Source organism: Coenobita brevimanus, chromosome 44 (genome assembly GCF_032717465.1).
Source record: "Coenobita brevimanus isolate Jiangsu-jjx chromosome 44, ASM3271746v2, whole genome shotgun sequence".
Lineage (NCBI taxonomy): Eukaryota > Metazoa > Arthropoda > Malacostraca > Decapoda > Coenobitidae > Coenobita > Coenobita brevimanus.
In genome coordinates this window covers 48,764,388-48,778,905 of record NC_136997.1, presented here as the reverse complement: position 1 = coordinate 48,778,905, position 14,518 = coordinate 48,764,388, and the positions used below count along the sequence as shown (strand labels likewise).

Genomic DNA, 14,518 nt, shown 5'->3' with positions numbered 1-14,518 from the left:
TTGTTCTGAAACCAAAATATCCAGTGCAGTATTATACTGTACTTTAAATGGTATTGGACTTTTTGCATATGACAGGGATTAGTTTTCTTCTTATGGTTGGAGTTTCTTAAATCCAAAACCACATTCTGTACAGTACTTTGGTTACCCTCACTTTTCTTTTTTAACCTCTTCAGTCTAATTGGTTATGGCATTTTTACTTTATTCTTGCTATACTTTGAGAAACAAAAGCATTATTATTATTAATGCCAGACAGTTTTATAAAGCTTAGAATAGATACCTGGAACTGGAGAATTTATATATCGTCTTCATTAACCTCTTCGTTACTTGAGGTCTCCCCAGGGCTGAATAAAATAATCAGGAGACAGCAAGAATAAATGAGTAAAAAGCATTTATCATATTGCTGGGGCTAATATTCCATTTGATCTACATCCACTTTCAAACTCCTCCATGTACTAAATTTTCCCTCATTAGTTTGGCAGTAATGGAGGCCATGTTCCTAAAGAAAAGAATATATTGGTGAAAACTTAGAAATATAAAATGTTTCTTACTGTCAATAAACCTCCCTAGTAACATTCTTTTTCATAAACTTTCCTTGGATCCCCAGTTTCAGTAATGAGTATTTAATGGCAATTTCACTTTTGACAAGATTGTATGTGTATATATAAATAAATAATAGTGTAATTTAAGTAGTAAGTTAAGTTCCAAGCATAAAACCATGATTATTTCAAAAGACAGTTTCATCTGGCAACACAGATACCTGTTTTGGGGTTAACCCTTCAAGCTGATCATGAAGTTTTCATTTTCTTCCTGTTGTCTCCATTCATATATATCATTCCTACAAAATGTACCTACTACAATACACTAGGTTATTGTCAAATAAACTACTTTTTCCTTATTATCTGACATATTACTTACCTATGATTCAGCAAAGGTAGGGAAGAAAACAGATGAAATGACACAAATCAAGTGCCACATGAATATTTTAATTCCAATTGCTCTGCTACATTATTACCCAAAAATAATTTTTTGAACTGTGACCAAACATCTTTCAAACAACTTTTTCAAAAAATATACATGAACCTCTGTTTAATATACAGTACAGTACTTTTAAATACATAATGCTCCTTTCACCATGGTCCTGAAACCATGGCTATAATTAAAGAGATGTGTAGAAAATGAAATCTGTATAAGATAAGGAACTAAGAACCTGACAATTATCCTCCTTAAGTATCTTCACAAAAAAATAGGTTGTTTCAGTGACCCTTGGATACTGAGTTATTGGTTTAAACCTTTTTCTTTTATCATAACTGTATAGTCTCAGCTAAATGTGGGAAAAAGGTCAGGACGATGTTAAATACAATAACAATTTCTTTTTGATACACAACATGCACCACGTCATCCTTGCTTATATTGAGCCATTGTCCTTGCTTATGTGGAGCAACAACTAATAAGTGCATCATCATCATCATGTACTGAAATATGCATAGTTTTTGACCTAGTAATCATCTGAACTACTGTTTGTACTTGTGCAGCACCTGGTTCATCTATCACATAAAAAAAAAACTACTGTTGGTTCACTTTACAAGAAAAGTGGGTTGCTGTAGTTTGTTTAACTATGTAAAAAATGTAAAAATGAAAGTCTATAGGTGGTGACATGAAGTACACAGTATTTGTAATTCTAGCAACATGCAAAAGTTTTTGGTATTAGCCATTACAGTAGTATCCTGAACATTTTTTGAAGTACAGTACTGTGCAGTACAATATTTCTAAGTTTCATCACCTTTACACTGGCAGATGCTATGAAACAAAGGAAAAAGGAGTACTTATATTTGTGTGCTTCATGCCTGAAGAAAAGGAATGGCTGCATATTAAGAGAAATAAACTAAACTGTATTCTCATGCAGATCATGCCAAGTGTGTGTATGGCTACTGTAACAGGTGAGAGTGTACAGTCAGTCCCCATTTATTTTTATTTTTTTTTCCTTTTTAAGCTAATGATTTATGAGTTAAAACACAATAAACATTTACTTCTGAGTTTAAGTGAAGAAAATGCAGGGAATCAGTAATTCAATAACAAGAGAAATTAACCTCAAAACACACTTATACAAGAATAACAACCAACTTCAAGTGAAGAAAAGGTCTTTATTCATCAGCAATGTAATACTTAGAAGACAAAATGTATAAGGTACATGATCTTATATGGTATATGTAACTAAGAAAAAGGAAAGAAAGAAAAAAAAAAACAAGTGTCTACACAGCAGACACAAAGCTGTCCCAAATAACAATTAAAGCATGACCACAGAACGAAGAGCCTTGCCTTGGTGCATAAGGTCAAAGGCTTCATTAATCTCTCTCATTGGTTTGGTGAAGGTCACAAATTCATCCACCATCATCTTCTTGTTCATGTAGTCCTCTACCAGTTTGGGGACACTGTCACGTGATTTCCAGCCTGCAAGATAAAAGTTGTTTTGCCTGTATAGATAACCACAGCAAACACTGCAATGTGCAAAAAAAACTTTATATATATATATATATATATATATATATACTGTATATATATATATATATATATATATATATATATATATATATATATATATATATATATATATATGTTGCAGCTGCAAGAGGCTTACATGAGGGAGTATTGTGCCAGCTTTAATATATGGGTGTGAGACTATGGTGTGGCATGAAAATGAAAAGTCAAGAGTAATAGCAGTGGAGATGGGACTGCTGAGGAATCTATGTGGAGTACAGAGGGTGAATAGGATACGAAATAATGTAATTCGTGAAAGATGTGGAGTGAGGAAGTCGGTGGACACCAGAATCGAAGAGAGTATCCTGAGATGGTATGGTCATGTGGAAAGAACAGACAACAACAGAGTGGTGAGAAAGGTATACCTGAGCAAATTTGAAGGAGGGAGGAGGCAAGGTAGGCCAAGGAGTAGGTGAAGAGATATGGTAGATGAGTGTCTGAGGAAGAGAGGTTTGGAGGTCGGTGAGGCTAGGGGCCTGACAAGAGATTGAGCTGGCTGGATGAATGTTGTGCGAAGAAGTGCATGATCAGGGATTTTGGCACCCCTTGTGAGCAAGGCAGCATCCAGTCTGACTCAATCAGATACATTTATGTGAAGCTGCAGAATGTGGTGAATATTTTTTATGTATCTGGTACAGCCAGGATTCCAGGGGCTTGAATGATGAGTGAATTGAAGTGTGGCCTATTGGATTGGGCAAGTTTGTGCTGTCTGGACATTGCTAGCCCTCACCTTGCCCTTGGGTGGGAAAGGAGGTACTGATGATGCTGATGATGATATATATATATATATATATATATGCAGGGAATGTGTAAAGATATACATTACAATAAATTAATGATGATGGATGTTGGTCACAGTGCACAAAGGGACTAATGTTTTTTTAACATCAGCTGACTTTCAGATCTCCCCCCCCCCTGGACATTTAATTCCTTCATCTAAAAAGAGTCTCTCCTCATCTAAATAAGATCTGGAAAAAAAAAAAAAAAAGAGGGGGGGGGGGGAGATCTATACGGTGAGAGCCAGGATTATGAGGGTATGAGTGCCATGTGAGTGACTTGAGTGGCTTATTTCACTGGACATGCTGTTGATACTTCTTCTTTGTACTTTCCCTTTCTTCATTTTCTGGACCCTATCTCAACCCACCCTTAAATAGGCAAAAGGTGTTTGTAAGAATAAATTGGAAAAAAAGTCCTTGGACTGAAGGAACAAACTTCCTACTACACCCAGTCAACTAGTGTTAGGAAGATAAAAATAAAAATCAACGTCCTAATTTACCATCAAAAGCCAAGCTCTTCAATGAACTTTATATCAAAGCCAAATCAAACCGTCTGGTGTCAGCAAGCCTAATATAAAAAAAGATATTCTTGGGATGAACTTACAATCCCATCAAACTCAAATTGTCTGATGTTAAGAATACATTTAAATTGGTCTCAACTCACCTCCAAAAGCGGAGCCCTTCCACACACGCCCAGTGATTAGCTGGAATGGCCTAGTGGATATCTCCTTCCCCGAAGCAGCCACACCAATGATCACACTCTCACCCCAACCCTTATGGCAGGCCTCCAAGGCAGCCCGCATCACATCCACATTGCCGATGCACTCAAAGGTGTAGTCACACCCACCATCAGTCATCTCCACCAAAACCTCTTGGATTGGGCGGGAATGGTCCTTGGGGTTGATGAACTCAGTGCATCCAAACTGTCTGGCTGCATGGAAATCAAGGCATCAGACACATGGAGATGTTGGCTACAATTAAAAGCATCCTGGTGAAAGGGTAAATGGTAACAGCCAAACCAATTTTGTCCCTTCTGAAATGCAGAGCCCCAATGCTACACAACCACAGTCAAAAGCCGTACATTTACGGGTTGAAAGCCAGCCGACATCTCCTGGGGGCGATACTTTATAGAAGAGTCTCCTGCCACCTCCAAGATCAAACACATGGGAAACCGTCAACCCAAACGTATAGTCACTCAGAAGGTATACTCAAAGCCAAGGAAACCATCAACCCAAAAGTAAGGTCACTCAGAAGGTATACTCAAAGCCAACTTCAGTCAGCTCCACCACGACTTTTTGTATGGAACTGGAAAGGTCCTTCGGGATCACAAACATGGTGCATCTTAAGTGTCTGGCTGGAAGGAAGAACTGGTAACTGTAAGAAATCTGGAATAAAAAGCACACTAACCCATTTTACCCCTTTAAGTTCCACCAACACCTCTTGTAAGGTGGTAAAGGTGGGGGATGAGGGATGGTCTTTTGCATCTCTGGCCCCTACATTCCAAAAAGGGTACTGTAACATAGGAGTGGTTGATTTTAATACGAGTGGTCACTGATATGGTGCAAGTCAGGGATGTATTCCAAACTATACAGTAACTCTTTCAATACATATGGTGTTAATAAGTGGGGGGAATTGACAATTTTAACTTTATACATATTACAGAAACTGAAAGGTAATTATACTGTAATTTCCTGAGGAATTAACAGCCAGAGAGAAAACACAAACACACACACGAAAAGTAACATATAACAAGTCGTAAAATACTCCAAATCCTGGAGCTCCATCCTCCTTCACTCACCAGGTTCAAACTTAGCAGGGTTCAGGTCAATGCCAATGATGCGCTTGGCCCCACGTGCACGGCAACCCATAACTGCTGAAAGACCCACTGCACCCAGTCCAAACACGGCACATGTTGACCCTGGCTCCACCTGTTGCACGGATTACAATGAGGACATACTGGACCGTTTCTGAGTTGTATTGTGAGACAGAGATGCATGAGGTGTGTTGTGGTGTTACAGGTTACATTAGAGTGAAGTTACTATACACTGTGAGTTGTAATTATCTGTGCTGGTACTGCTGCTGTTTATCTACTGCCAGATGCCTCCATCCCATAAGGGGTAGCCACAAACCAGTCGCTCACCTTATGCCCCCCTCCCTACTCTCTCTCTACACTATCCCTCAGTCTCATTCTTGGTCTCCCTCTCCTCCTCTAGTATTTAAATGGATAAAATGCTGAAAAACATTACCACATGGCAAAAACAAAATCATACAGCAGACTGGAAATCCTGTAGCTACTCACCCAATGCCAAGTTTATTGTGATGTTAACAGGACAACTAAAAATACATGGCTAAATGGATATGAAGGTGCACCATCAACTCCAGGTATATATAAGGTACTGTATACTGTATTTATATTTAACTTGGCATTGCTGAGTTTTAATGTTTGTCCCCTGATGCACAAATGTACCGATAAATTTTTGAGATGTATTTACCATACCTTGGCAGTGTTGATGGCAGCTCCATAACCTGTGCTGATGCCACACCCAATCAGGCACACTTTGTCCAATGGAGCTGCCGGATTCACCTGCAAGATTCATACAAGAGTAATGTATGCAACAACAGAGTAGTCTGTGCAACATATTTTACAACATATAAGTGCCATCAGGTGAAAAGGCCTACACAAGCTAGCACACTCCATGCTCTTTAAAGGTAATGTAATGTAAGGGGCAGTCTTTGTCACTAGTGAGGAATGTGTTCTTAACAATCAGTCTTTACATACAACTGCTACTGTAAATTGGGGGGAACTACCATATCGGCTTTGCAGCTATGAAAAACTTTTAACTGGTAATATTTCAGTGGTTTACTAAGGAACTGACAGCAAATAACAAAGCCAAGAAAGGTATAAGTTTTAATGTGCATTTATTGTATGTATTCACCAATCCACTCACTCAATGTAGTGCTGCTCTCGGGTGTCTGCCCTGTCCTCTCCTCCATCCTTCTTTCCTTTTGTCTTCTTCTATCTTTCTTTCCTCGTCCTTCTGCCTACGGGTGACTTTACACTCCCTCTTCTGTCTTTCATTCCCTCATTCTTCCTCTTCCTTCTGCCTATGGGTGACTCTACACTGAGTGACATGCCAAATGGTTTCCTGTACACCAGGAAACTATTTACTACGCTGGGTGGTAACCATATAACCAAATTTTGGGGCCTGGTGGTTTAGTGGGTAATTATTGTGCTCCAATCGGATTGAGCCGGTGAAGGTTTATATCCAAGAGATGGTTGGGGTTTATTGCTCACGTAATGCCACTCAGGGATGAGTGAGGCTGGTCACTCTCATCTTAAATGTCAGGACCAACTGCCTATCCCTGGGCTCCTACGCTCCTCATGGGGCAATGTAGGATTGGATGATGGATGGATTCACCAATCAATAGCCAGGTATTATTACTGCATGATCACAAGCCTGTCTGTGAACCTCAGCTAATATGTGAAAAGTGCAATGTCTAACTTTTGTTATACAGATCTTTGTCACAACTGTATACTGAAAGAAGGTGGAGCAGCCAATGAAGTGATATGGTGGGTGGGTGGAGAGAGAGAGAGAGAGAGAGAGAGAGAGAGAGGATCAGAGAAATATCTAACCTTTGTCACAGATATTTCAGCCACAACAGTGTACTGAGAGAAAGTAGAACATCCCATGTAGTGATAGAGTTCCTTGCCCTTGCATGTGAAGCGTGTTGTACCATCAGGCATCACACCCTTGCCCTGCGTCACTCGGACCTTCTGGCACAAGTTGGTTTTGGGCGACTTGCAGAACTTGCACTCGTAGCACTGGGGGATGTAGAGGGGAATCACGTGATCTCCTGTGGGGACAAGAGTGCGCAAAATTAACTTCTTCAGTAAGGTAATGTTTTTGTTGTTTGTTTCTGGTGCTGGTAGACAATTTTTCTTCTGGTTATGAAAGCCCCCTTATAGATTTTGTATAGTAACCCTGATCTACCTATCTGAGCAGAACCAACACCTGCAGGCAAGCAACGACCCTTGTAGGGCCATCCTCCTAGCAGGGAAGAATGCAAACAAAATTAAATTTTAAAGACATCATCAAGGTAAGGAGAATAATAGATCTCATTTCTGATCCACCCTATAATGACAGTAATGATGATGATGCTGTGTTGAAGATGATAACAATGATTTCCATATCATTCTCCCGTCCTTGATGGACGTAACCCCTAGTTGAACGTTCTCCAAAATGCCACCATCTTCATGACCCAGCACTAGCTGAAACAGTCCCTCAAGCTTGTATGATGATGATGATGATGATGTAAGTGAGGTGGTGGGGAAATGAGTGAAAGGGAGACTGAGGATGATGTGGGGGGACAGGGTGGTGTGAGATGAAGGGAAGGCTGTCTGACTGAGGAGGACACACCAACAAGGAGCAGTTTTGTTCAAAGTTACTCCTTCCAGAATTAAAGCAGCTGGCTCTTGATAACACAGCCAGATCGACAGGCAGATGGATGTTCCTGAACCCCAATTCGCCTCACCTTCCTTAAGAGAACTAACTCCTGGTTTCACAGTCTCCACAATACTGCCACCCTCATGCCCCACCCCGGAAACAGCCCCTTGAGGTTGTATTACGATGATAATGACAACAATGATGACAATGACGATAAGGACAATAACAATGACAACAGTAATGACGACATCAACGATGATGATTCTGACCCAAACTCACCTTCCTGAACAGAGGTAACCCCCGGCCCAACGCTCTCCACAATGCCGCCACCCTCATGTCCCAGCACTACCGGGAAGTTCCCCTCAGTGTCATGGCCGTCCAGAGTGTATGCATCTGTGTGGCAGACTCCCGTGGCAATCACCTGTAATTAATATCATCCCAGGCTGATTCTCCCACTTCTGCATTTTCTCCAACAGAATTTCACTATAGATCATTTGCACTAACTTTGTCCATATTTTCATTCTTCTGCGGCTTTATTTCACAAAGATCACTGGGAGAGAAGGACAATGCTATGGCTCTACATTCTTTCCACGACACTTCTTCATAACTGACATCATATTCTGGTATTAATTTAGTATTACAAATAAGCAATCAAGATGGAGAGGTGGCAATTTTAGGCAAGGTTTGAGTAAAAGCAGTCTGGGTATGCTCATGGTAGTTCTTCCACTTTGTACTCATCTTTTTTCTGGATCCTACAGCAGCTCAACTCTTATTATGTAGCATTTCCTGACAACCTTTCTTGCTATTCAGACCTAAGTAAATTAAAGAAAAGTTACTGTATATAGTTCCAATGCTACCTATTAAATTAACTGGCCATTTTCTCTCTAATTTCAAGTACTAAAGCAACTGTTTATAAAAAAAAAAAAAATAATAATAATAATTCTGATACTATATTTTAAAACTCATCTCATACTTAATATACGAAGAACCAGTATAAAAACTTAATACTGGCATTGTAACATACAGTACCTTGATGCGAACTTCTCCAGCTTTTGGGGGAGCCACCTGAATTTCTTCAATACTCAGAGGCTTCTTGCTCTCCCACGCCACAGCCGCCTGACAAGTGATAACCTGGAAAAAACAGCAGTATACAGTATAACCTAAAAATAAAGAGTACAGGTATACGGTAACCCTTATTATTTATCAGTCTTTTTACTTTTTGAGGTTATTTTTGGCTAATAGCCTATTCTATCTGATTACTTTTTTGCTTTATTCTTTATGCTGTTATTTTTACTTCGAAAATGGGAGATCCTTCAAACTCTGAAAGTCAGATAAAATCTTCACTAACCACTTCACTCCCAGAGACATACGAATAAAACTATGTAGTAAAAGCAAGAATACATAACTGAATTGATGTGGATTAATTCCCAGGCTCCTATGATCTGTTCTCAGCTGCATAAAATCATCCAGGGTTACATGGAGCAGCCTACCAGTTGTCCATACCATGACAGTATTAATGGTAGCCTACTGGTTTCAACATTCTTAGGCTCATATAACACTCTCAGGACAGACATTGATAATCCTTACTGAGCCATCCTCATAACACACAAGAACTTCCAGACAAGGTGCAAGATGAGCACTACATATGGACCTTATACAACAATGAATTAATGTACTATATATATACTGGATACTGTATTGCAACTGCAGGTTATGTCACATTGTATTTTTTCATGCTATTAAGCCCTTAGACCTAGTAGCAGGTTTTATTAATTTACTTTGACTATCACTGAACACCAAAAAGAGAACAGTAGAAAAGCTGAGATACAACTGAACGACATGTGAATTTGAATGAAAGCTTGTGGAGGATGTAGCTGAGAACAAAAGGATACTAAACATATGTAAAGTGCACACATAAATGCTAAGGTTGTGTGTGATGCTATAGGCTACCTGTTGACTAGCAAGAAAGCTTGGGAGGATGTGGAGGGGTGGATGCAAGAAAAGAGCTCAGGTGAAAGCAATCATAAGCCACACTGGAGACAAAAGTTCCTCTAGTAATTCACCTCCTCTACAACTCATGTTCCTCTGCTCGCTAATGCTCCTAAGCTAAGTACTGTACTGTATCTTCCTCCACCCAAAAATAATTCTCTTTGACATGATGCATCAGGGAGGAAAGTGACAGATATGCAGCAAGTGGGAGGCAGACACAACAGAACTGGACCAGTAAGCAAACTCTTGTCCCTAACTGTACTATTATATGAATAAAATATGATGGAGTAAGGAAGGCAAAACAAATGCAGTGAAACAGTAGGGTAAACTTTTATCCCTAACTGTACCAATCTATGTATGTTATGACAGAGTAGGTAAGGTGAAAATCTAAATAGCAGGTGAACACGGTTGATCTTAGAGTGGTAAGGGATGTGACCACTAGATGTGAAGTATGGCAGAAGGTGAAGAAAGTATATAAAGAGTGCAGTACTGGTGAGAATTGTAAAATACATATGGCATCAATGTATCTGGAAAAAAGCTTATGACTACTAGAGCAGGAAGGGACAACGGAAGGTGCTAAGCATGTATGGTATGTAGAGAAATTGCTTAATGTCAGAGTTTATCTTAAGAGTTATTTATAAAGGAAGATGGATGTGTAGGCGAGTGGTTCAACGTCAGTGCTGGAGTGAGGGAAGAGTGTGTGATTTTTCTTCTCATTTTTATTATTTAATAGCTGGTCACTGATCAATGCCATGCAGGGCAATATCCTTAAGCCAAAAGTCCCCCTCCCCCCCCTTTTTTTTTTTACCAAGAGTATCCATGTAACAACTACCTAACATGAATACACTACTATTAAAATAAAATATGTACCATACGATGCAATATCCCCAAAGCTGTTCATTACATATGGAGATGAGTGCTGAGGCTTTATTTTACTGTGCTGTAGCAAAGTAGCTTACTGTGTCAAATGTTTCAATGGGTGGTTCAGTGCTGAAACAAATGGTTCAGTTCTGATGCTTCAAGGGTTTGGTTTACCTCAGAAAATGGTTCGCTGACCAGTTGGCTGCTGGAAGTGGTGGAGGAAAGACATAAGACAGTGTACTCGGTGGTGACAGTGATTTAAAATGACATTTATAGACAAAAACATGCAATCAAATCTGGTTTTTCAAGTGAATTACTGAGATGACTATTATCATCACATTTATATAAATGGAAAACAAAATACAAGTAAATTATGAAAAACCATATGGACTGTTCCTCCAGCTGCTTCTGTCAACATTAAGGTTAGTAAACTTAGTGACAGTATTATTGGGGTCAGAAGGGAGATCGAGGGTTATGGAGAGGGGAATTATGCAATTAAAAGCGGACAGTACAGCATTTCGTATGGTATATGGCTAATCTTGTGCTGCTTGCTGTTTAGTGAATGGTTCTTTGCTGAGCAGTTCAAAGTTCAAGAAAGATGCAGAGAAAGGAAATCAATAAACAGCATTTCGCTCTGCATGTTACTGATAGCTTTCTCACCGTACTCTATCTTTCCGAGTTTCTGAATCCTACTTAACCTCATTCTTAGGTGAGAAAGAGAACAAAGGGGAAGATGGCCGCAATCGGGTTATACTGTATTTATTTAGTGGAATGAGTGATGATGTAAACCTCATAATAAAACTTTTGGCAAGTCTCTAGAAAAGGCTATGATGGGATATGTTTCACTAGCAAATAGCTGTCATAATTACAGGTTTTTCAAAATAACACAATCAGTACCTATCCATTCATCCCCAGAATAAAAAAACAAGCTAGCTCCTGTGTGTGTGTGTGTGTGTGTGTGTGTGTGTGTGTGTGTGTGTGTGTGTGTGTGTGTGTTTCCTTAAATATAGCCTACACTATTAAAGCAAAGGTGACAATAAGATACATCCTTTGTGTGTGTGTGTGTGTGTGTGTTTTTTTTTCCTTAAATAAAGCCTACACTATTAAAGCAAAGGTGACAATAAGATACATCCTTCACTAACCCCTTCTATCAGTGAGGCCTTTCCAAAGCTGACTAAAATTGCCTGGTTTTAGCAAGAACAGAATGCACAAGACACAGGGGATGATTACTGGGTGCAGAAAGTGAGAAATGTGAATGCTGGGGGTAAGGCTGTGGGAGGCCGGTCAAAAAGGACCTGGGATGAGGTCATAGAGTGTGACCTCAGCAATAAGGAACTGAATAAGGGGGCTGCCAGAGATCGAGCAGCATGTAGAGCTGCCATTAGGTGACCAAGGCCGATGCATGCAAGCAATGTTGGAGCCTTTATAAACAAAACAAATGAAGCAAACATTCTGATTTTTTATTTAAGGATCTACGGTACTGTACAGGTTGTTCCTCTTCATATTCTTTTATGTAGAGTCCAGAGTATATTTCATATAAATGCATACTAGTTTCAATACTACATGTATGCAGCTGACTTGCCAGTTTTCCCAGTTTACTATACCAATTACTTAGAAGAATTTCAGATATGCAGAACACATACCTTACTATGAAGGCTTCCTGTACTGGTTAGCTATGTAAAAAATTTCAAACTATCAATGGAAGAATAATGAAATTCTGCTTTTAAAAGTTAACAAAATAGATGTAGATAGTTTCAAGCTCCAAGGCTCAGATAATGTTTAATTTTTCTTTGTACTTAAAATCTCGAAATGTTACTTTTTTTTTTTTTTCTTAACCGTGGAATGCAAGTATTTAAGAAGCAACTGATGTAGCCTGTACAGTTTAGGGCCATAAAATGTTATGGTCATATAAAATACCATACCAGAGAATAGCTACCAGGGTGAAACAAGTAAAAGTATGACTTATGAAGAAATGTTGTCTCCTCTGCTAATGGAAATAACATCTGGGGGGAGAAAATGAGATGAACTAATAAAAAATTAATACTGTATACAGTAAGTCTTTGCTATTGGTTACCCTTCTTTACAATGAAATTTGGAGAATATTAGAAAAAGATTCCCTGATTAAAATTCCACAACCTTTCCTGCTGATTCACCAATATCCCCAGCCTTCCAGTACTAACTGTAAAAAGTGTACCGGTATATTTTCGGCACATCCATTACATATCATAAGGACTCACTGTTTACTGTATCCACTGCCTGGCTGAGAGCAACTAGATGGGGAAATGAACACTTACAAACTTATCTTGAATCCAGTTATCAACTTTAGTCTCATTCCTGTTACCACAAGATGGGTTCGTTTACCACATGAGACCCTTTGGTAGTTGTAGCTGTTGCTTAACCCTGGTCTCTTAGGTCACGCAGACCCACCGACCACAGGTAGGCAGCTGCTTCTTTGGGGCCATCTTACAAGCAGTTCCTTACCAGGGTCGGACCAGTGTCCTTCCCACAGCTAGGTGCAGGGAAATAAGAGGTTTGGTTCCTGGGTGGACACTATAGTTGCTGCTTCCAAGGTGCACAGCACCTCCATGTGTACGCTCTTCATCGGTGATACCTCTGGCAGTAAATGGGTTTATGAAGGCTATACCTAACCTTTAAAGTCTGAAAAGCTTCTCCTAATCTGAATAAAATAATTTGGCAGTAGGAAGAATAAACAAGAGGATGCCATCCTATGAATGGGTTTAAGAATTTAAAAAAATATAATATCAGACAAAATGAACATGGAAAGAGGTGTGGAAAATAAAATGCTGTAACATTTTCCCCTATTTTCATATTAGTCTTAAGTCCCAACAACCCCGAATTTCCTGCACTGCATTTTTTCCTGATTAAACATGGTACAGGATAATCAACATTTACCCTTTTAGTTACAAATCTTAGTAAATATTGCTTTAGCTTCAAACATCTGTAAAAAAAAAAAAAAAAAAAAAAAAAAATAGCAACACAGGACATGTAATGACCGAGGGAAGCCTCAAAAACTGGAAATTTGAGTAGTGGAAACAAACGAATATAAATACATGTATATAATTACACTGAAAATCTGTGCCAACACTGTCATAAGTCCACAAAACTGAGAATGATTATCCCAGTCAAGTTTTAAGGGTCAAAATATGGGAATGGTTAGTTAATGAACAAGCCAACTCTAATGATATCCATGGCAACTTTGGCTAAATTGGGAATGGGTTTAAAGTTTTTTGGACTTTAAATATCAGCCAACACATATCAAAACTGGTTCGCCCATCATATTTAATTTTCACATTTTACAATAATTGCCTCGTGTTTTACAGCTTCTTCAACCATGCATTTTCTCTGGCCTTCATAAACCTCCATGCTTTTAATATACATGTACCAGATTTCACACTATGACTCACTCAGCTGAATAGAATCTGGCATTAATTGAAATAAAACACCACAGCACCACAACAAGATAAAATTAAATACATCGACTGACAAAAGATGCTTGGAGAGTCTTATGTAAACAGCAGACATAATTAACATCAGATTTCATGGTTTCTTCAAAGACATATACATATTAGCAACTCTTTATGCTACAGACTATTAATGAGAATAAATATTTGCCGGGGTAAGTGCCATTTGATCCCTACCACGAGTGTATTAATACGGCCTTGACAACCGCATCCCCCAACCACCGGCCATGGCAACAAATTATATCACTAATTTAAGATACAATATACAATGATTATCCTTAAAACTGCCTCGGGCCGCACCATTTACACTTACTACACCAAATGGACTTGAGTAATCACAGTTACATACGTTTTAAGGCACAAAAAACTATAAAAAACACACCTGGCCTTTAGTTGACGCCATGCCAGCTGCCTCTTAAGTAGACAAGAG

The 14,518-nt window shown here is 39.0% G+C and overlaps 1 protein-coding gene across 1 annotated transcript; it reads right to left on the bottom strand.

Annotated features, from left to right (window-relative positions):
* Positions 1–1,290: 1,290 nt before the first annotated feature.
* On the bottom strand, positions 1,291–14,518 carry Fdh (alcohol dehydrogenase class-3 Fdh). Its single transcript, XM_080271144.1, has 8 exons — positions 14,471–14,518; positions 8,786–8,887; positions 8,036–8,177; positions 6,946–7,166; positions 5,809–5,895; positions 5,110–5,239; positions 3,976–4,242; positions 1,291–2,448 (listed from the first exon to the last, which is right to left on the bottom strand). The coding sequence occupies exons 1-8, from the start codon at positions 14,489–14,491 to the stop codon at positions 2,285–2,287; spliced, it is 1,134 nt and encodes a 377-aa protein (XP_080127270.1). The 5' UTR covers positions 14,492–14,518; the 3' UTR covers positions 1,291–2,284.

Bases quoted from the DNA above. Each gene is read 5' to 3' on its own strand.
- Fdh (XM_080271144.1), bottom strand. From the start codon at position 14,491: ATGGCGTCAACTAAAGGCCAG. The intron at 5,896-6,945 runs GTTAGATATTTC...TGAATCTTGCAG, and splicing joins CTGAAATATCTGTGACAAAG to GTGAATCCGGCAGCTCCATT. The intron at 2,449-3,975 runs GTGAGTTGAGAC...TTTATCTTGCAG, and splicing joins GAAGGGCTCCGCTTTTGGAG to GCTGGAAATCACGTGACAGT.